Here is a 22632-nt window from a genome sequence, read left to right as displayed (position 1 = left end):
GACAGAAGAGCCTGAGAATGAGCTATGACAACAAAAGCAGAGGTCAGAGAGAGAGAGAGGTTGGCAGGTGCTCCTCTGTTGGCTTTGAAGATGGAGTGGACCATCGGACAGGAAATGTAGGCAATCTCTAAAATGTGGGACGTTCTCTCCTAGATTCTCTAGAAGGAACACACTACTAACTCCTTGATTTTGAACTTCTCACCTTGAAAGCCATAAACATAATAAATAGTGTTGTTTTAAACCACTAATCTCTGGTAGTTGGCTACAGCAGGAATAGGAAACAAACATACCCACATACTAAGCTACTCACCACAAATTATAGATATTTCCAAGTTTTTTAAAAATGTAACTTTGTTCTAGAATGTAGTAGTGACAGAGTGTTCACTGAAGAGTGATTAATAAAAGTGCATGAAATGTAGTGTCTGAATTAGTACCTGTCTGCAGGGCAGTGACCTTTGTTCCCATTTGCCAACCTTGTATGAGGTAATTCATGGTACCAAAGAACCTGTGTAGCAGACCACACTGAGCCAGTTAAATAATCAAAGGTGAGAAGGGCTTGTTTCTGCCTTTGATGTGGGGAGTTCAGAATACAGAGGAGTGTAAAGAATAGACTCACAACTTGAGGGAAATAACATGGAGGATTCCAAGTGCCCAATGGGGATCAGCCTCAGCAAAGCCAATTCAATATTTGTGGTTCTATCTGGGAGCCACGAGGAAGATTTATGGCCTTGAACTTGGAGAATGGAGCAGTGTTTCCCTCTGCAGTTCAAAGCTTCTAGTCATTTTAATTTGTCTTCCTTTCTCCAAATTCTTAAACACTCTTGTTTCTTCTTTCTCCCTCTTCCTTTACCCACCAGGGTTTCACAACAGTGATAAATACATCTATAATGGGGTAAAAATTAGAGGTAGGGCCCCATCCCTACCATTGCCCCTTATTATAGTTCCACTTTAGTGTTGGGTTTTTATCTTTTTATCTGGATATCTTCTTTGAATTAGGGAAAACTCTTGTGAGCAAGGTCTGCATCCTCTGGGATTTTTTATTTTTTAATGTTTAAGGCAGGGATCAGCCAGCTATGACCTGCAGACCCAATCTGGTCTGCTGCCTATTTTTTAAGGCATGAGTGAAAAATGGTTTTTACATGTTTTGTAGTTAGGAAAAAATCAAAAGAATGAAAATTTTTCATGGCATGAGAACATTGTAAAAGAAAATTCAGAGTCTGCAAATAAAGTTTTATTGGGACAGAGCACTTTTATTCACCCTACAATGGCAGAGACCAAATGGCCTACAAAACCTAAAATATTGACTATCTTCCCCCTTTGTTAACCTCTGGCTTAAGACATGATCTAATGAATATATAGAAGATACTATTAAATGATGACATTCAACTAAAAATAGGGGTCAGGCCTTGAAGTTTAGAGAAATCAGATCAGATAAATGACAATCCAGGAAGCTATACTTGAACTTATTTAGATTTGTACCAGCTAGGCCTGTGGTGGGCTTCCTGTAACAGAAATCCAATTATAGTGGTGGAACCAGATGAGGATTAATTTATCTCCCCAAAAAGAAGTACAAAGGTTGATAGTCCATGGATGAGACTATGAATTCTTAATGCTTTCAGTATCTTGGATGCTTTCAGTCTTTTTTCTTTTATCCCAATGCATGACTGTCAGCCTCATAACCATGATACCTGCTGTATCTTCTGTCTCTCTGGCAAAATTCTACAAATTCCAACTTGCTTGGCTTAGAAGCATATCCCTACTACCTCATTAGAATAAGACTTGGGATAAATGTGCCCCTGGGGCCAAGAACTGGGTTTGAAGTTTCCAGGGATGTGTTGGCAGAGCCAGAACCCAGAGTGGAAAGCCTAGGGAAGGAGATGGGGATGGTGAGGATAAGATCAAAGTGTTGGAGACCACTTCATTTGTCTCACGTGCCACGAGCCAGTGGTTCTCATGCATGTGCATCACAATCCCCAGGAATCCATGCTCAAACCCAGATGGCTTAACTCTTGGAGTTTCTGTTTCAGGAGGCCTGGGCTGCACCCAGAATCTGATTTTCTGACAAGTCACTAGGTGATGAGAGGTCTTTACAGAGCAAAGACATGACTGATGCTGATGGTCTTGAGAGTGCCTTTCCACACCTTTAGGGGGATCACTGAAACTCTAACAGAGGGCAAGGGAAGGAGCCTCTCATCTCAGTGAGGCCATTCAGTTGCCCTGCTGGCTCCTCCTGGGGCACAAACATGCTAGGGGACTTTGTGTGTAGCAAAACCCCAGGACCTTATCAAATGATGATTCTGATTCAGAAGGCAGAGGATGGAGTCAGAGAGGCTGTATTCTAACAAGCCTATACCTGATAATGCTGGTCTGGGGATGACACATGGAGGGACAAGACTGCGGTCACCTTGGTTGGCAGATTCTCTCCTCTTCCTCAGGCTGCACCACAGCAGGGTCACCCTGTTTCCAACCCAAGCTGCTGCTCACTATGCTAGAGAAAGCAGTGCCCAAGTATTTTGGGGTAGGATGTCCATATCTTCGTCAATTCTACTGAGGCTGGGGGACTAACTTACTTGAATGATGTTCTCAACTGCTTGGAAAGCTGGTGGGCCAGAAATGGAAATGTCAGCAAACCCTTTTTGAGAATTAGTAAGCCAAATTTTTTTATCATTATTTTCCCCAGATTCAGAGATTGCTTAATTCTCAACAGAAAAAGCAACTTTTAGATTGCAAGATAAAATATGAAAATGATGGCCAAGCTCAAGACCACAGGAAAAGAGCAGAAAGGGCACACACTGAGAAAATAGAGCTACAGAATGTCTCTGTGGCATATTTCAAGTTCTGAACTTACTTTCTTTTTCAGCTGTGTGCATTTATCTGCTTGCCATAGAACCAGCTGGAGTTTTAAATTTGCACCATGAATAATGCTGCCAGAATTCTCCCTTACATCTGTTGGCTCCAAGGTTCTCCAGTGGCCAGCTGGTCACCAGAAGTGATCATAAAAGTACAACCAGTTCCAAGGAAAAACATTTTTCTCTATTGCCTATGGGGAGAGACAAGTAGGCATCCCATAATTCCCCTCTATGGAGAACACTTTAAGAGACTCTGGAAAGACAAAGTTTGTCAAATGTCCCAATAGTCCCTTCCAAAGCAGAAGAGATCCCAAAGACGAGTCGTTGCCAGTGCTTCTCTGAAATCTGGCTTCAGAATGATTCTCAGTCCAGAAAGTATTCCCAATGATTTTGGTGTGGACTGAATGGCTCCCTTTCTCTCCATGGGTGGGCTAGCTCTCAATGCAGCTGAGTGGGATCTGAGCATGAGGGTGAGCAGGAGATGAAGTTCCCTCAATGAGGAGCCACTCCCATACCTCTCTCCTAAAAGCTTTATAAAGCCTCAGGCACCCATAGGCCTGTGGATAGAAGTGGAATTTCTGAATGACAGTCTCAAATGTTGGCCACCCCGACCCCAGAGTAAAGCTCCCTCCTTATAGCTGCTCTCTGTGATTCCTTCACTCCCCAGAGGGTCTGCTTTCTCAAGTTCAAGATGTTTCCAGTCAAATCACCCAAAGTGTCAAACCGTCCTGCAGGACTGCAGCCACCAAAGATCTGCAGCAGCTAGTCTGCAACCCTGATTGACCAGATGTTGATGGAAATTAGCCATCTTCCTGCGCGAGCATCTGTGAGTTACTGAAAGAACTAGGTCTGTATTATTCAATAGCAACCTGACAAGGTAATGAGGGAGGGGAGGTTTAAATATTGATTGCTTGCATCAATAAATTTGGGGAAGATTTGTTACATAGCAGTAGATAGCTGGTTGTGTTGGACACCCCTGTGCTCACTCATGCTACAACAGCAGCGCCGAGTAGTTCCAATAGAGACCAAAGGTCCAGCAAAGCCTGAAGCATTTGCTACCTGGCCTTTCACAGAGAAAGTTTGCCCTCCTCCTGCATCCACAGAATTCTTCCCATACCTGGTCTTAACTGTTGCTCTGACTGTCTCCCCTTCCACAACTCAAACCAAGAAGCCACAAGGTATCACAACTAAATAGTAAATTGGTAATTATATTGCCACTGAGTTGGGACAGGGCTCTACTACATGGTCTGATTGAATCCCTCTGATAAAAATCTGTTCACTTGTGAAATGTGTTTGGGGAAATGTATGCATGAGCTCTGGGGTGCAGAAATCCAAGTTCTTCCTGAGTCCACAAGGGCGGCTCTCCTGTGATGCTGAGGAAGACATCCACATTAAATGCTTCAAAAGCAGTGAGCTAAAAGTGACCCAAAATACATTCTATTTTGCATGAAACTTCAAAATATAGGTGGTATATTACTTACCAAATTACTTTCAAAGTCACTAGCTTTCAATTCCTAAAAAATAATTTAACCTTCTTTATAAAGAATTAGAACCCATTAGTTATGAAATACGTATTTGCTGTTGAAAGTGTGGGGTAAGTTGGAAATCATCCGTTATGCTTCAACACAGATAATTTTATTAAATAGACATATATAAGCTACCTATTATATGATATGTAGGTTTTTTTTTCCTAAATAAGGTAGATCATCTATTTTCACAGCTTTCCATCCAAAGGATGTATCACTTATAATTCATTAACTATCCTTCATATGCTAACAAAATATTCAGGTATCTCATTCTCAAAAAGATTATATGCAGTTAGTGTTATGACAGTTAAGTGTTTTTCTTGCTGAATTTCTTACATCCGATACATTTAAAGATATTAAAATACAATTTTGTTATAAAACATAAACAAAAATATAAGTCCTCTTTTCTGATTTTCATAGCTAAGTAAGGTATGTTCTCTACACATGTTTCACTTTTCAGCCTCTCATCCCGCATGCAGTTGAGCCAAGAACATATCCCACAGGAAATGTCTGCCAGACGTCAAAGCATATTTGACGTTTTTCAAATAACGTTTTTGGATTTCTTGGCTCTCTTGTGAGAAGTGTCTTCAAGGACAGAGCATTCCTTTCAAATATGTATTGTATTTTCAGTAAAAACAAAATATGCTATGAATAAATATTATATAAAAAAATAAAGGAAGAGTCTAAAATAGCATAAGTACACCTTGACAAAACATAGTTCCAGAGGCTTCTATCTGACTAACTGAGATAGTTCTGTATTCTTTTAACTCAGTAGTTTGTAATTCAGGGGTTCCATGAATTTAATGGGAAAAAAAAGTTACACCCTTTTTTTCACTAAACTCTACATGGAACTTAGCATATCCCAACATTATTGAACAAGAAATATCAGCACTGAATTCACAGATAGTTCTCACCACAGTGTAGTTATTACAGATCTCTCAACAGCTGGTCTGCCTTGGTCATCACTTTATGGTATTAAGTGATGCACCACCAAGTGTTGTGATTTTAAATTCCATAAAGAGGCATTTATATATGATACAACATATTTGCTTCTTTTTGACATTCTCCAACTGTATTTCAATATGATTGGTGTCCTTTGTAATTCTGTGTATTTTGTCACGTGTGTTTATTCAAAACGTTATCCTGAGAAAGGGTCGATAGGCTTCTTTGCTCAACTGCAGAATGGTCCATGGCACAAATGTCCGCTCCCTCTTACTCACCGTCTGTGGCCCGAGCAGAGATCACCACATACAGCCAGACCAAGGTTGCTGAAGGTGATACTGCCCAGCTGGTGTGTCTTGCTGTTTTCCTGTGTTCCTCTCTTCTCAAAAAATACTTCTTGAGAGGACACTTGAGTGAGAAGACCAATGTGACGGCCCATGGATCCATCAGACACAAAATCCTCTCCAGTACCAATGTGGGCCACACTGGACAACCAACCTGAAGCAGGTCACCAATCGTCTGTGAGCTGCCTTTGGCTTATGGGAAGATGCGTCAAGATGACAGATGCAGAGCTCTGTTTAAAGGTCTAGACAGTTATTGGTACCATTTGTCACCTCAAATGATAAAATCTTCAGTGGTGGGAAAAAGCTCAGAGGTGCATTTGGTGACTCCCATGCTTGAGGAACTGGGGGGACATTTTCTTATTTTCTTAGTATCTTGATTGGGAATATAATCCACAGGTCTCACAATTCACTTATTTAAAGTGAACAGATAGTTTTCCAAGAGCTTTTAGTGTATTTACAGAGTTGTGCAACCATTAACAAATTAATTTTAAAACAATTTCATTACCCCAGAAGAAACCCACACTCATTAGCATACCCCAATTCCCCACACACCCACCTACTCTCAATCTCTAGGAAACCAGCAATCTACTTTTGGTCTCTTGAGATTCATCTATGCTGCACATTTCCTGGAAATGGAATCACACAGTATGTGGCCTTTTGTGACTAGCTCTTTCATTTAGCATAATGTTTTCAAGATTCACCTATGTGGTGGCACAAATCAATATATCATGTCTTTTTATTTATTTTAATGAATAATATTCCATGGTATGGATATATCTGGATTCCTTCTACTCTTTAGCTATTATGTATAATGCTCTTGTGAACATTTGTGTACAGGTTTTTGTGTGGACACATTCTAATTTTTCCTGAGTATATGCCTAGGAGTAGAATTACTGGATCATATGGTAACTTATGTTTAACATTTTGTGTAACTACCAAGCTGCTTTCCAAAGATGCTACACCACCATAGAAATCCACCAGCGGTGTAGAAAAATCCCATTTATTCCACATCCTTGTCAACACTCATTGTATCCTGTCTTTCTGATTCTAGCTGCTCTAGTATCAGTGAAATAGCATCTCACTGTGGTTCTGATTTTCATTTCCCTGATGCCCAGTGGTGTTGAGCATGTTTTCATGTCCTTGTTGGCCATTAATATTTATTCAGATCACTTGCCTATATTTTAATTGGATTAGTATTTTTATTACTGACTTGTAGTAGTTCTTTACATATTCTAGAGATAAGTCCTGTATCATATAAATAATTTGCAAATATTTTTCCCATTCTCCCATTCTGTGTGTGTGTCTTTTCACTTTGAAGCACAGACATTTTTAATGTCGATAATATGCAATTTCTGTGTTTTCTTTTGTTGCTTCTGCCATTGGCATATTGCTAAGAAATCATTGACTAATCTAAGGTCATGAAAATTTACACCTATGTTTTCTATTAAGATTTTTCTAATTTTAGCTCTTACATATAGAGCTTTTATCGACTTTTAGTTAATTTTTGAAAGGAAATGAAGTAGGAGTCTGACCCTATTTCATGTGGTGATCCAGTTATCCCATCACCATTTGTTGAAGAGAATGTTCTTTCCCACATTTAACTGCCTTGGCACCCTGTGAAAATTAACTGACCATAAATGTGAGGGTTCTTTCTGGACTCTCCATTTTATGCCTGTCCATTTGCCAGTATCACACTCTTCTAATTACTGTACATCTGTGGTAAATTTTGAAATCAAGAAGCATGAATCTTCCTGTTTTGTTTCTCTTTTCCAAGATTGTTTTAGTTATTTAGAAATAACTAAATATTTATTTAGATAAATACATATTTAATTTTTATTTAAAATTAATTTTTAAATTTAATTAAAAATTAATGTAATTTTTATTTAAAAATTAAATTTTAATTACTTTAAAATTAATTTTTATTTAATAGATAATTAAATTATTTTAATTTAGATAAATTAAATTTATTTAATTTATTAAATAAATTGCACTGAATTATGATCCATTTTGGGAGCATTGATTGATGTCTGTCTTAACCATGTTAAGTCTTCTGATTCATAAATATAGGATGGATTTTCATTTATTTAGGACTTAAACATTTTTTTTTCCAACATTGCTTTGTAGTTTCCAGAGTACAACTGACCCTTGGAACAATACAGGTTTGAACTACACAGGTCCACCTATATGAGGATGGTGTGTGTGTTACAGTGTGTGTTTGTGTGTGATAAATACAGGGCAGGACTGTAAATGTATCTTCCTTATGATTTTCTTATAACTTTTCTCCAGCTTACTTTATTATAAGAATAGAGTATATAATATAAGTGACATATACAATACGTGTTAATGACTATGTCATTGGTAAGACTTATAGCTGACCATAAGTTATCAGCAGTTAAGATTTTGGGCATTAAAAAACTCTATGCAAAAATTTGCCCATATCAGGGGGTAGTGCTCCAACCTTTTCATTGTCCAAGGGTCGATTGTATACATGTTGCACTACTTTTGTTAAATTGACTCCTAAGTATTTTATTCTTTTTGACACTGTTGTAAATAGAATTGCTTTCTTGACATCATTTTTGGTTTATGCATTGTTACCATTTGGGATTATAGTTGATTTTTGTATATTGATGTTGTATCCTGCAACCACTAAACTCATTTATTAGTTCTTACAGTTTTTAGATGTTTTCCTTAGGATTTTCCATGTACAGACATGATAAACATCATTAATGAATAGAGATAATTTTATTCTTTTTTTTTTTTTCTTCTAATCTGGATGCCTTTCATTTCATTTCCATGCTTAACTGTTCTGGTGAGACTCTCCAGAACATTTGAGTGGCAGTGGCAAGAGGAGATATCTTTGTTTGACTTCTGATCTTAGGAGGAAGGTTTTAAGTCTTTCACAGTAAGTATATCAGCTGTGGGTTTTTTGCAGATGCAACATATTTCCTTTTACAAAACAATGAACCAATAAAGGATTGTAAATTTTTACCTTGCTTCTGGAAGAAAGCTTACATTTCTGGGTGAGAGCCAAATTTAGTAGACTATTTGTTCTGCCCCACTGACATACTGCTGTTTGTTGAGTAACATTTGCTTATCAGGCATTTCTTTTCCGTGCTTAGATTCATATATTGCTGCATGGCCACAAACTTAATTTTTATGTCTGCACTTTAGTATTATATGGCTTATAAATATTTTTAATTTTATAACTTATTTCTTCCTAATATCTCAATGATTATAATTAAAATCAAGGTTAAAAATAATACTCCTGTGTTTATTAATCAAGTACTAGTAAGGGTCATATAATTTTAACACTCCTGTTAATGTTTCCCTTATAGGTTCTGACTTTGGTTTTGATAACCATTACCTTGAAAATAACTGTTGTGAAACAATATCTTTTGAATCTAAGAAGGGGACACTCATGTGTCCCCATCAATGGCTTCCTCGAGGTGACATTATCTGACTATCTGTGTAGATTAGCACCATCTAATAGAAACTTTGCTAATGATCAAATGTTCTGTCTTCATACTGACCAATCCAGTAGACATTAGTCTATTGTGCACTTGACATGTGACTAATAAGACTGAGGGACTTAATTTTTAACTTTAATTTTAATGAGTTTAAGTTTAAATAATCACGGGAGAGCAGTGCCTGTCCTATTGGACAGTGTATGCAGCTTTCATCTACCTCATTCCCATGTGCTTCCCAAAGCAGTTTCCACCCAAGGGGCCTGGAACTTTCTTCACCAACACAAATTAGTAGTCAGTCATCTTTCTCCATGATCTCCATGTCCTTAGCACTTGGAATTATGCATTCTGATAGATGACTTTTCAGCAAGTGCTCATGTTGGAACTAGAAACTTCTTTTTAAGTCTTTTAAGTAAAAAGCTGCCTCCCACACTTGAAACAAATCTTTGAGAAGGTATGTCTGGGGCAACACATTTCCCTAGGGTCCCCTTTTGCATCTGGACTCCTCTTTATTTCTGTGTTCACAACATCCACCAGCAGTAACAACTGTACTTGTTGAATAGCTGCTGTGTTACAAGAAAGGTTAACAGTCCCTCTGTGTAAATTGTCTAATTTCCACAACAAACCCATAAATTAGATAACATATCTCCAATTTTGGGGGGAGAAAACCAGAGATTTAAGTAACTTAGCCAAACTCTAGCAACTGGCAAATGGCAAAACCAGGGCTCTGATATATTGCACATTCTAATTCTCTCATCCTAAAGTGAGCTGGAGAATCTTAGTTTCACCATTGACTAGCTGTGTGGCCTTGGGAAGTCACTTATTCTGCCTGACCTTCATATTTTTCCACATCTGGAAAAAGAGAAATTAACAATGGATGCCTCCAGGGCAGACAAGGAGTTAGCCTGAGGTTTTATGAGAGCCCTCCAGGTGCACAGGGGCCCAGTGCTTGCTTCCTGGGCTATCCGTCCTGGCATGTGAAATTATTTTTATCCTTGATTTTTTTTCCATGATTGTTTATTGTTATTATCAGTAAAAATGCTTAGCTGAACTGAATTTTACCCAGTAGACATTTAGTGAGTCTCTACTATGGTCACAAATCATGCTGGTGTTGAACACAATCAGTGGCTGAGTTCAAATTCTAGAAAGCAGAGTGTTTCCTTTTCTAACTAAAATTTGTCGAAAGTTTACCACAGTTTACCAATTCTAAATGCTTTACATGCATAACTCACGCAATTCTCATTGTAACACTTTGTAGCAGTGACTATTAGTATTCAAATATTCTAATCCTCATCACACAGTTAAGGAAAATGAGGAACAGAAAGACTGAGCTACTTGCCATGTGTGACATATGTGATAATTTATAAACATTGGAGCTGGGGGCTTAAAGCAAGCCAAGCTGGCTGCAAAGCCCCCACTCCTAACCCTGAGGCACTGAGGTCCCCCATCCTTATGTTTGCAAGTTACCCTGAGAAAGTCATTCCAGAGCCAGGGCACGAAGGAACACCCCCAAGAGGTGCTCAAACAACCCTGAGCACTGTCTGCAAACAAAACATGCTGTAGGCTGGATGTCTAAGAGTTATGCTCCATGCCCAGGAACCTGGATTGTAAGTCTAGGAAGGAGCATGATTAAAAAGTATACAATTACTTGTAAAGCAAAAGAGGTGTAAGTGCTAAGTTGCTGATAGAAAGTCCTACGCACTTCACACAGAGATCAGTTTTGGTTTGGTTACTCAGAAACACGTGTGATGGGGCAGTGTGTCACAAGTGCCTTAAAGGAAGGGTCAGATTTCAGCGGATGGAGAAGAGGCAGCAACGAGAACTTTACTGGTAGACAAAAAGACAGGAGCCATGGGGTGGCAGTGAGGCACAGTGAGACATTTCTCTGCCGGTCAGCAGGGGCCCCTCTTGCTGGGCCCTTCAGCATCTGTAGGAACAAGTGAATTTGAAAAAGGTGGGTTGCAAAGAGGTATAGGCCATGGGCAGAACTGTGAGGACTGGCCACCCTCATGGGGGAAGAAGGGCAGATGGGCCACCCCTCTGGCAAGTAGAGGAGAGGAGGAGCAGGAAGGTAGGTGTCTCAGAAGCTGTGGGATGAAGAGAACCTGAAATAGCCAGAGATCAAGAGTGCACACAACATAGAGACATCAAGAAAAAGAGATACCAAAAATGAGTTTTTGGCTTCAGTATTTAGGACATGATGGGTGTTCCTCAAGGGAGGCGTTGCAATGAAACAGCAAAATGGGCCTGGGCTGGTGAGCCCTCAGTAAGGGCAGCAGGGCCAGGGGCCAGCCAATGGAAAGGGAGCTACTAGTATCAATCCCATGGAGACATAGGTAGTAGCCAATCCCCCTAAGCAGAAGGTCCAGAGAGGAACGGAGGTAGTTTAAAATATGCAAAATGCCTCAAAGTAATGGCCCAAGGAGACCCAAATAGGGCACCCTACTAAAGATGGCCATGCTGAATCATCTAGAACCCATCCAAGAAGTGAACCAGCCTGGTGTGGGGGCAAGACTTGATTCTTGACTATCCCTCAAACTCCTTTGAGGGCTGGCAGGCTTGAAAATTTTAGTCAAGTTTGAGGAAAAGGTGTAACAGGTCCTGTCCTCTCTCTTGCCTCACACATACAGGCATTGCTCTCATTTTCTGAAATCTTTCAGGGACTATCTATCTGTCCGGGAAGGCCAAAGGGCCAGCTGCACCTGAGGCAGCCCTGCTCCAGCTCCAGCCTCCGTGGGTGGGCTGTGCATGTGAGTCAAGACCCAGGCTCAGCACAGGCAGCCGCTGGGACGTCAGACCAGATTCTGCCTGCTCCCACCAGCAGACAACCCCACACTTCAAAACTGCTGGTCTTTCCTTCTCTCCCCAGAGGTGCAGAGGCACCCATTCCAGGGTTCCTCAGACCTTAGTTTCCATGCTGCGCTCCCCCACCTAGCTTTCAGGAGGCAGTAGTTGTCCTTGTTGGAGCTCCCGCGCTCCACCCTGGGATAAGACGTTGGGAAATGCAGGAAAGGACCACTGTACCTCCTCCTTTTCACTCTTGGAGTGCCCACACCCCACACCTTTGGTCACTATCAGTAGAATGCCGGGAAGGGGTGAGTGGGCACGTGGTTGCCTTTCGCTTGTGAAGAGGCCACACTGCCCTTACAGGGTCTGCGCTCTGCTGGACCAAAGAGGCAAGACACCCAGCTGAAAGGTGGAATCCGCGAGGGGGTTCCCTGGAGAAAATTTTCTTGTCCCAGGGCAAGGGCCCTGCATTCCTCCACCCATTATTAAGCTTTTCAGCCCAAGTTTAGAGCTCTCCAACTTTGGGGGCTTTGTTTAGAGTTCAACAGCGCCGCCCTCTGGTGTTTGGTTGTGAGTGATCATAGCGGAGAGGTGGCATAGGATTAAAAAAAAAAAGTTTGTCCCTCCCTTATGTTCCCCCCCCCCCTTATGTTTTGGACACCAAACACACACACACACACACCACACACACATTCTTGGTAAGTGAATAAGCAGTAAAGGTCGCGAAAGTGACAGATTCCCATCTCCTCGTCGCAGCTGTCCCCACCCTGTCCGTCCGGAGGACCGCCCTTCTGCAACGCGAGTGGCATTACGTTGCACTTTTACATCACTCTGATCTCTCAGCCAAATGCAAAATTCCTTAACCGTCCCAAGCCAGATTCGCTTGGAGCCCGCGAGGGCTCCCGAGCGCCCCTTTCGGGGTGTGAGATGGCCTATCCTTCTGTGAAGCTGGATAAAAACAGACCGAACAGGCTAGCGCGCTCCGCAACACGCCCGCTCCTACAGGGCTCTGCAAAGAATTCGCCTCATGCGACAAACCATAAGTGACTCTTAATCTCACAAAACAAACTGAGGGTTGCTGGGGGGAGGAGGGTTGGGAGAGAGTGGTGGGGTTATGGACATTGGGGAGGGTTTGTGCTATGGTGAGTGCTGTGAATTGTGTAAACCTGGCGATTCACAGACCTGTACCCCTGGGGATAAAAATATATTATATGTTTATTAAAAAATTTAAAAAAATTTTAAAAGTTCTTTTTTTAAAAAGAATTCTTAAAAAAAAAAAAAAAAGAATTGGCCTCATGCTCAGGGACCCGTGGGTCCCTGGTTGTGCGCGGAGCTCGCCAGTGTTAGGCCAGTTCTTCCCCCTTCCCCCATCATCGCGCCAGCCACACCCTCTGTCTTCTGGGGCCGAGCGCACCGTGTCTCCTGCTTTAGGCGCCAGGGCTCGGGGCGGGGTCCAGTTCTTTCACCAACGCTGCTTCTTTGGGGGAAGCCCACGCCCTTGGCACCCCCTCCCCCAATTTTCCTCTTGTCGGGCACCTCCCCCTAGATCCAGGCCGGTCGTGGGCACTACCTCCCCGTAGCTCATTCAAAGCCCTCCTCTCTGGTCTCCACAGAGTTCCGCAATCCAGACTTCCCTTGAAATCGGTGGTAACATTCTTTTATAAGAAAAAGAAAGAGGACCGAGAGATTAAGAGGGGCTGCGTATTAAGCCCCCTTTACGACCGCGAGCCTGAGGGCCCTAGTGGCGGGGGGAGGACATCGTCTTGCTGACAGAGGTACTGTCTTCCCGCGGCGCCTGCGCCTGGCTGTCCCGCCTGGGGACCTCCCAGCGCCCGGGCCGGGTTTACTCATCCCGGCGAGGTGATCCCAGGCGCGAGGGCGGGCACAAGGCGCCCGGAGAACCCAGTAATCCGAGAATGCAGCATCAGCCCTTCCCACCAGGCACTTCCTTCCTTTTCCCGAACGTCCAGGAGGGAGGGCCGCGCACTTATAAACCCCCGCCCCAGCCGGCCGGCATGTCAGAGGCTGCTTCGCCAGCGCTGCGCGCCGCGGCTGGACACGTCTGGGCTGGGACCAACGCAAGCGGCTGTCGCCGGCGGCGCCCTGCGCTTCTCGGTTCCCTCGGAGCTCTGGCCCTGTCGCGGCGTTTGCGCTCTCCCCCTCGCTTGCCGTGGGCGTGCTGGGACAGCATGCTCCGGGTCCTGCTCCTCGGCGTGCTGGCCCCCGCCGGTCTGGGGCTCCCCACGTCCCCAGAGCCTCAGCCACGCGGCAGCCAGTGCGTCGAGCACGACTGCTTCGAGCTTTTCCGGGGCCCCGCGACCTTCTTCGCCGCCAGCCAGGCCTGCGAAGGGTTGGGGGGCCACCTGATGACTGTGCGCTCCTCAGTGGCGGCTGATGTCATCTCCTTGCTACTGAGCGGCGACAGCGGCGACAGCCCGCGCCTCTGGATCGGCCTGCAGCTCCCGCCCGGTTGCAGCGACCCAGGGCAACTCGGGCCCTTGCGCGGCTTCCAGTGGGTTACCGGCGACAACCGCACCAGCTACAGCAGGTGGGCGCGGTTGCACTTTGACCCAGCGCATCTCTGCGGCCCCCTGTGCGTCGCAGTCTCGGAAGCTGGGGCCCTAGCACCCCGCGAGCCAGCCTGGGAGGAGCAGCAGTGCACTGCAGAAGCTGATGGTTTCCTCTGCGAGTTCCACTTTGCAGCCTCCTGCAAGCCCCTGCTCGTGGACTCTGGAGCCGTGGCGGCCGCCGGTGTAACGATCACCTATACCACCCCGTTCGGGGCCACTGGCGCGGACTTCCAGGCGCTACCCGTGGGTAGCTCTGCCTCTATAGCGCCCTTCGGAGTGAAGCTGGAGTGCGTGGCTCCGCCAGGAGAGGCCGAGGCGCGCTGGGGCCGGGATGACCAGGGCGCCTGGGACTGCAGCGTTGAGAACGGCGGCTGCCAGGACACTTGCAACAGGAGCGCTGAGACGTCTCAGTGCTTCTGCCCGGCTGACGCCTACCTAGAGGCTGACGGGCGCTCCTGCGCCGCACAAGCGGATCACCCTTGCCACAAACTCTGCGAGCACTATTGCATTACCAACAGCTACGTGCCCGGCTCTTACTCGTGCATGTGCGAGACCGGCTACCAGCTGGCTGCTGACCAGCACGGGTGCGAGGACGTGGACGACTGTATCCAGGTGCCCAGTCCGTGCCCGCAGCGATGTGTTAATACGCGGGGCGCCTTCGAATGCCACTGCAACCCTGGCTTTGAGCTGGTGAACAACGACTGCGTGGAGTCAGTGGACCCGTGCTTAGGGAGCAAGTGCGAGTACCAGTGCCAGCCTGTGGGCCAGACAGACTATCGCTGCATCTGCGCTGAGGGCTTCGCACCCAGCCCTCACGACCCACAGAGGTGCCTAATGTTCTGTAACCAGACTGCATGCCCAGCAGACTGCGATCCCTACAGCCCAACTTCCTGCCAGTGCCCTGAAGGCTACATCCTGGACGACGGCTTCATGTGCACAGACATCGATGAGTGCGAAAATGGAGACTGCCCCGGGGCCTGCCGCAACCTCCCAGGCACCTACGAGTGCATCTGTGGGCCTGACTGTGACCCCACCGAGGTGAACACTGATGGTGATGGTGACGGCGGTTCTGGGGAGCCCCCGGTCAGCCCGACTCCCGGCGCCACCTTGAGCCCCTCACCTATAGGGCCCTTGCATTCTGGAGTGCTCATCGGCATCTCCATCGCCAGCCTGTCTCTGGTGGTGGCGCTTTTGGCGCTCTTGTGCCACCTGCGCAAGAAGCAAGGCACCACGAGGGCGGAGCTGGAGTATAAGTGTGGTTCCCCGGCCAAAGAGGTGGTGCTCCAGCATGTGCGAACTGAGCAGATGCCTCAGAAACTCTGAGAGGCCTCTTTCCTGTCCCCTGCTGTGGGGTGGGCCTTCCCTCCCTCCTGTGTCTCTCCCCCTCCCCCAGCCTTACTCCCTGGGCACCTAATCCAAAGCACTTTAGCTGGCATCAGAACTGGAGAAGATTCTGTCCCCCTTCTTTTGCTGATTCCACACTTGGCTGGGGAGCAGGGGTTGGAAGGAGTATAGGCCCCAGCCACTTCCATGACATCATCACACGCTAGGCAGAGATGGCAATTTATAGCGAAGATGCAGACTACAGAGTGTCCCAAGACCTCACCAAGGGGCACAGGATGGGGGAGCCTCCTTGGCTGGCTTGCAATCCCGTGGTCTTTGCGTCAGACTTGCAATCCTGTGGACTAGTGAGTGTAATCAAGGTGTGGATAATGACCAAGATATTTATTTTTTTTTAAGTATTTAGGATGATTTTTTTTTCCTTTGTGTTTCCTTCCCCCCCACCCGTATATGTTCAGTACCCGCTTTGTATCCCTCCTTTCTTCCCTCCCTTCTTCACTTCCCCTTCCCTATCTGTATATTTATATATTTCTATTCTTCAGGTGGGAGTTAAACCATCTTGGTGGTTCCCAGGGCTCTCACATTGCTGAAGCCAAGCCCCTGTTCCCTTTGTTATTCCACCCAATTTTCCCCTCCCTGGAATTCAGCCAACCTACCCAGAGTCTCCCTACCTGGTCACCCTCCTTCTGTCTTTCCATGTCTACCTTGGCAAAATGTATGTATGAAGTAGAATCAAAAACACTACAGTCAAGGTTGGTTGGAATTTATTTGCTCTTGAACCAGGCTTGCTAATTTATCCTGAAATTCCAGGCTTTCAGAGTAATATCATTTTAACAAAAGTTAAGATGTAAGGGCATTCATTGAACTAATGTTGCCGGACTGTCGCAGAAATTCAACCCAAGGAGTTTTTTGTATTTTTATTTTTTAAACAATGAGCCTGGGTTTTATTGTCATTTTCGTTTGAACTGAAAGATCTATATTGTTGTTAAGCTTCTTATGCCAGTTTCTTGTTCCCATTATTATAACTGTTGTTGTTGTTATTACTGGTTATTTTTGACAACGTTGAAAATGTTCTCATTATTGCTCTGGATTAAGAGGGAAATGAATTTCTTCCCACAAGAGAGTTTAAGAAAGTTCTAAGCTGCACAATTCATGCGTTACCATTTTGAATCTTACTCTTTTTGTAATGTGAGCTCCAAAACAAAACCAGTTCTGCTGGGTTTGGGGGGGGGGTTGGGAATTGGGGGATGAAGCCTGGAGGTTGTCCAATTAGGGCCTCACCTTGATCAGGCCCTCCTCGGGAATTTCTTCCACTTTAAAGGAGCCTTCTAACCCTGGCCACTTAGAACACGATCCCTGGACAAGAAGGGAGAGCTGCTCCTGGCGGCTTGCTAGAAATGCAGAAGCTCCTGCTGCACAAGAATTCATATTTTAACAAGATCTGCAGGGGTCTGCCCAATATAGCTTGAGAAGAACTGTTTCAGACAGCTTTCAAATTTCTGGAATACATTAAATATAGATCAGTAATAAGCAGCAGGCCAAGTCCGGGCCTATATTCTCAAGAAACTGAGGAATTTTCAATTAATAGATTTGCTTTCTGATAGAAAAGACTAGGTACACACCTTTAGACATTGCTACACAGGGTTGTTGGTTCAACTAAGCTAGGAATGAATTGTTTCACTGTATGGGAAAAATGTATCATACAAGTGTATCTTTTGTAAAACAAAGGTTTTCCTCTATTTTGTAAACTCAGCACATTTGTACATAGTTATTTATTTATTGGAGATAAACTAGAACACAGGCAAAACTCTTGCTTATGACATCACATGTAGAAAATAAACAAATAACTAAGTGATCTTGAGTTTTGTGTCTGTTCACCTACCCTTCCCCAACCCCCTCATTTTATGTCATTAAACAGGGCTCACAAAAAAATGAAATGCTAGGAGGCACCTGGAAAGGCAGCTCCACACCCCGTCACTAACTCCATCTGCTCATGGCACCGTCTCTGACTTTCAGAGATCTTTCCAGAGAAGATTGTTTGCACTGTAGAAGGACTTCATGTTATGTCTGTGTGCACAAATATTTATGTTTCCTTCAGTAACCATAACAACTTCATACATAAGACTTGTGTCTATGTGTTTTGAAACACATTATAGGATTATTTGTTGGGGTGAGTTAAAGAAACAGTTCGTAGGGGCATTTCTAGAATCCCAGCTGTGTGTCCTTCCTGTGAATGGTCTGGCATTATCTGCCCTCTGAGATATCCAAATACAACAGTCACGAGGGGTCTCAGTCTGTGGCTCGAATTCAAAGAATCATTTCCACATACCAAGGTCTCATGCAGTATTAAATCATTCTGTTTTCTGTTGGAGATTAGAAATACTGTGTTTTGTAAGACACATATTTCCTGGGGCCCTTTTCCTTGGAGTGTGGCACTGCCTGAATTTTATATACAGTGCTCTGAAAATTTTCATAAAGCAGAAGTTGGAAGACAACTGAGTTTGATCAAATATTCAAACATTTATTATACATCTGGATAATGCTGAATTTCTCTTAACTCTGCTTACTGTTGCAAAGATGCAGCTGGAGATTCTGTATCCATCCTGGATGAAGCTGACAGCTTTGAGGTGTGTGGGGGTGTGGCCACTATGCATAGCACATAGGGTCTCACAGGATCCTAAGTTGAGCAATGTTGCCTTTAGGAGTCTGGCAGACGCAGAAAACCAAAGTCAGTAGTAGGTACATGTGAAGGAAAAAGTTGATATGTGTCAGCAAAGCAGGCACACATGAATGGTGCTGGGGGTCTAGAGGAGAGAGCAGTAGCTTATAGATTGTCCTTACTACTGGACTTCATTTTTCTTTTCTTTTCTTTTTTAAAAAATATTTTATTTATTTATTTGACATAGAGAGAGAAAGAGAGAGACAGCGAAAGAGGGAACACAAGCAGGAGGAATGCGAGAGGGTGAAGCAGGCTTCCTGCTGAGCAGGGACTTGATCCCAGGACCCCAGGATCAGGACTTAAGCAGAAGGCAGACACTTAATGACTAAGCCACCCAGGCGCCCTGGACTTCATTTTTCAAAAGTATCTGCTTCCAAGCAGCTTACGAATGACTAACTAGGGCTCATTGCTTTAGGATTTCTCTAAAATCCAAAGGAGGGGAATTTTCTTAAGGGATATAGGAAGACCAAAACACACTTTTTTTTTTACTTTTTTAAAGATTTTATTTATTTATTTGACAGACAGAGATCACAAGTAGGCAGAGAGAGAGAGGAGGAGGAAGCAGGCTCCCTGCCCAGCAGAGAGCCCGATGCGGGACTCGATCCCAGGACCCTGAGATCATGACCTGAGCTGAAAGCAGAGGCCCAACCCACTGAGCCACCCAGGCGCCCCCAAAACACACTTTTAAGATTCAGAGTTGAAAACCCTTACTGGGTCATCTTGGACCCCAGGGCACTGGTTGGGTGTGGCGGGGGGAGCCCAGTCCCTCCACACCCTCCTCATTCCCTGTCTTGTGGGAAGTTAAACATTCCTGCTTATAGGCGTCCTCTAAACTTGGGATTCTCAAAACAACTGGGAAACCGCAGCCCCACTCTGAGAAAGATGCCAGGATCACATAAACAAATCAGTCGGCTATAGGAACAGTGGCCCAGAATTTAGAATCAGAGTAAACCTTATGAAACAGGGGCTGTGGGTCAATTTGTATGGTCTCCTTTTCTGTTCACATTATGGGATATCCAGGTCTGAGGGAGAATTCCAAATCTCGGTACATGGTACGTGTTTGCTGACGACAATCCACAGCTTGCAGAGCCTGGGGAAGAAGGTCAAGCTCATACTTGTGGATAAGTCAGAACTTGATTTTGTGAGCTAAATGGCATCTGTCCCCTCCTCAGATCTAGCTCCTTTTGTTGGACTAGTTCGGCAAATATTTATTGAGCATGTACTCTGTGCCTGGTTTAGTGATAGGCATGGTAGCAACCCTCTACCTTGAGAAGCTTACACTCTGGTGGGGGAGACAAATATAAAAAAAATAAATGCCCCCAAACTGTATTGCATTTAGACACAGCTCCTACTGCTACCTACTGTCCTACTATTGTGCTGAGGAGAAGCTCAGCACAATAGGTCAGTGGAATTTAGGTTGCAGGAATAAAGAAAGTGTCTTTGATGAGCTGACCCTTAACACTAGACAAGGAGGGACAAGGGTTAGTCAAATGCAGAGTGAAGAAGAAAGCAGTCTGGGTAAAGGAACAGCATGTGCAAAGGCCCTGTGCAGGGAAGAGTCTTGGCAGAGGGCATGAAGCATGGTGAACAAGGGGAAGGTGTCCAAGATGGAGCTGGAGAGGTAGCATGGAGAGGTAAGAGTCGATGGGAGAGGAGACTCCAGGTTAGCTTATCAAGGGTGAATTCTATCACAGAAGCAAGCGTGCCAGTCAAAGAGTTTTAACAAGAGCACACTGGTATTCAATTTCTGTACTAAAATTGCTTGAGAAGGTAACAGCCACTTCTAGGCTTATTCACATGTCTCCATGGGCAGACACCTGGATGGTTTCCCTTGTAAGCATCCAGCAGGACTAATAAGGGGTTTGGGTGTCATATACACCTGGATTTGAATCCCAGCCTGACACTGGGTGGTCACATAACCATGAGTTCCATGCAGCCCCTGTAAGGCTATAAAGTAGGGTGCTGGCAAGTGCCACCCCACAGGGTTTCCATGAGCATTAGATGAGGTGAGTTATCACAGGTTTGGGCACACAACAGGTGCCCCCAAAATTCTAGCAAATGTGTCATAAGTAAATGGATGCATCCGTGGATAAAAACAAATGATTAAGTTGCGATCTCAGTTGTCTTGAGAACAAATCCGAGGTGTATGGGAAGTAGGAAGTATTCTTTGCAGGCAAGGTGCAGTCACTTGGAAGAGATGCTGTCCACCCTTGAGGGAGAATTCTGGTGGGATCTGGGGGATCCTTAAGGAGGGAGGTGTTTGAACTGGGTGAGAAACAGCTCCAGGGGAGCCGTAAAATCCTGCCACCAAGTTCTCTTCTCTCTGCTCATAAACCCATCAAAGCATAGGGCTGCAGAGATCCCCTCCAGTGTGCTCCTGGGTAGGCCACAGAGAAGGAGAGAATAAACCCCAAAGTACCCTGCTTGCTTTCTCAGGACCTAAAAGAGAAAGAAAAAATTGGCTCCATCCCAGGCAGCCCGTGCGGCCGTGGGAAAGGCAGCACTACGCACACCCTCACCCTAACTGCCCCAAGGGAACCTCAAGTGTAGCAACACCAAAGAGGAACTGGCAGAAGAGAAAGGAATCATCAGTTGAAAACGATTAGCAGCCCCAGCTGCCCACACTCTTGACGGTGACTTTGGGCAAATCTCTAAGCTTTGTCAACCATCTGCCTCACTGGGGAAGTGCAAGGGGGTTGGTGGGGGTGGACACCTAAATGCCCCCAGGGGAGTCACAAACTCTGCTATGACTGAGCTTCCTGGCCCTGCCACACATGGGCGCACCTCCCCAAAACAGGGTCAGCTGCCACCTGTGTCTCAGGAAAGGCAGCACCGTTTCTTAAAGGGTGGGGACTTGGGGAAATATTCATCAGAAAAATATATGCACATTTGCTCATCTTCCTCTTTCTTTGTGGGGAGAAAGGAGACCTAAGCTCCTAAGGATCTAAGTGGTGTTTGATCACTGATTAGGGGCCAAAAGAATAAAATCTGTGAGCCTGGAAAGTTCTGGCCATTAGGACCATGAGTGCCAGGAAGAGCAGGCCCAGGTGGTGGATAGTGCATTTTACTCATTTTACTTTGACTCCTTTTTTTTTTTTTTTTTTAAGGAAAAAATTCCCAATATAATTGACACACATTAAAATTCTCCCCTTTTGGTGATCAGCTCTGTAAGTCCTGAAGAGTACACACATTCCTGGAACTAGCACCATCATCAACATATAGGACATTTTTGTCAGACCAGAAGGGTCACTCAGGCCACTCCCCTTCACGGTCATTGGAGTTGTGAGCACACACCAGATGAGGATTCTTTCCTCCCTGAAGCCTGCCAACGCCCCCCCGCCCCGCTGCCCCTTCAGAGTCTCCCCACACCAAGGACCCTATGTTTTCATGTTTGAATCACAAAGATGAACTTTTCTAAGCTTTGACCAGACTGCCTGACTCTCTCAACCTCCAGCAAAGAGGTTTCAGTGAAATCTGACTCCTGTGTCTCCTAGCACCTTGCTTATTGGCCCCGTGCTCTGGACTCATGCTGCCAAAATTCCTAGCAGCCCACCAGGAGTGAGGAAAGAACAAAAAAGCAAGATGACAAATCCCATGCCACAATTTCGGGGGTGGAGCTTGAGGGTGCAATAAGGAAGCAAGGAGGGGAGCCTGGGAGCTCAGTCAGTAAATGTCTGCCTTCCTTTGGCTCAGGTCATGATCCCAGGGTCCTGGGATGGAGCCCCATATCAGGCTTCCTGCTCAGCAGGGAGCCCGCTTCTCCCTCTCCAGCTCTCCTATGCTTATGTTCCCTCTCTCACCATCCCTCTCTGTAATAAACAAATAAAATCTTTTTTAAAAAAAATAAAGAAGAAAGGAAGGAGTGTGCAAAGAGAAATGATGGTGCTGCCTATTCACACTTCCTGAGCTGCTTCTGTCTACCATTCTGGGTGTGGACAGGGCTAGGTAACAGGAGATCCCCAAGTTCTAATCTGGGAGGGGTCTGTTGGTCTCGTGTTAAATGGGGGCGAATTATTATTTCATGTCTTTAGGGAAAACTGAGGTTACAAAGCACATACATAAACACATTTTCATCATGGTCAAGACTCTG

The 22632-nt window shown here is 44.8% G+C and overlaps 1 protein-coding gene across 1 annotated transcript; it reads left to right on the top strand.

The window, feature by feature from the left end:
- Nucleotides 1–13761: 13761 nt before the first annotated feature.
- On the top strand, nt 13762–17678 carry THBD (thrombomodulin). Its single transcript, XM_004754115.3, has one exon. The coding sequence runs from the start codon at nt 13829–13831 to the stop codon at nt 15803–15805; it is 1977 nt and encodes a 658-aa protein (XP_004754172.1). The 5' UTR covers nt 13762–13828; the 3' UTR covers nt 15806–17678.
- Nucleotides 17679–22632: the final 4954 nt, after the last annotated feature.

Source organism: Mustela putorius, unplaced genomic scaffold (assembly GCF_011764305.1).
Source record: "Mustela putorius furo isolate JIRA1106 unplaced genomic scaffold, ASM1176430v1.1 tig00000253_pilon_pilon_pilon, whole genome shotgun sequence".
NCBI classification, from domain to species: Eukaryota; Metazoa; Chordata; class Mammalia; order Carnivora; family Mustelidae; genus Mustela; species Mustela putorius.
This window is presented reverse-complemented; position numbering and strand designations above follow the sequence as displayed.

Bases quoted from the DNA above. Each gene is read 5' to 3' on its own strand.
- THBD (XM_004754115.3), top strand. From the start codon at position 13,829: ATGCAGCATCAGCCCTTCCCACCAGGCACTTCCTTCCTTTTCCCGAAC.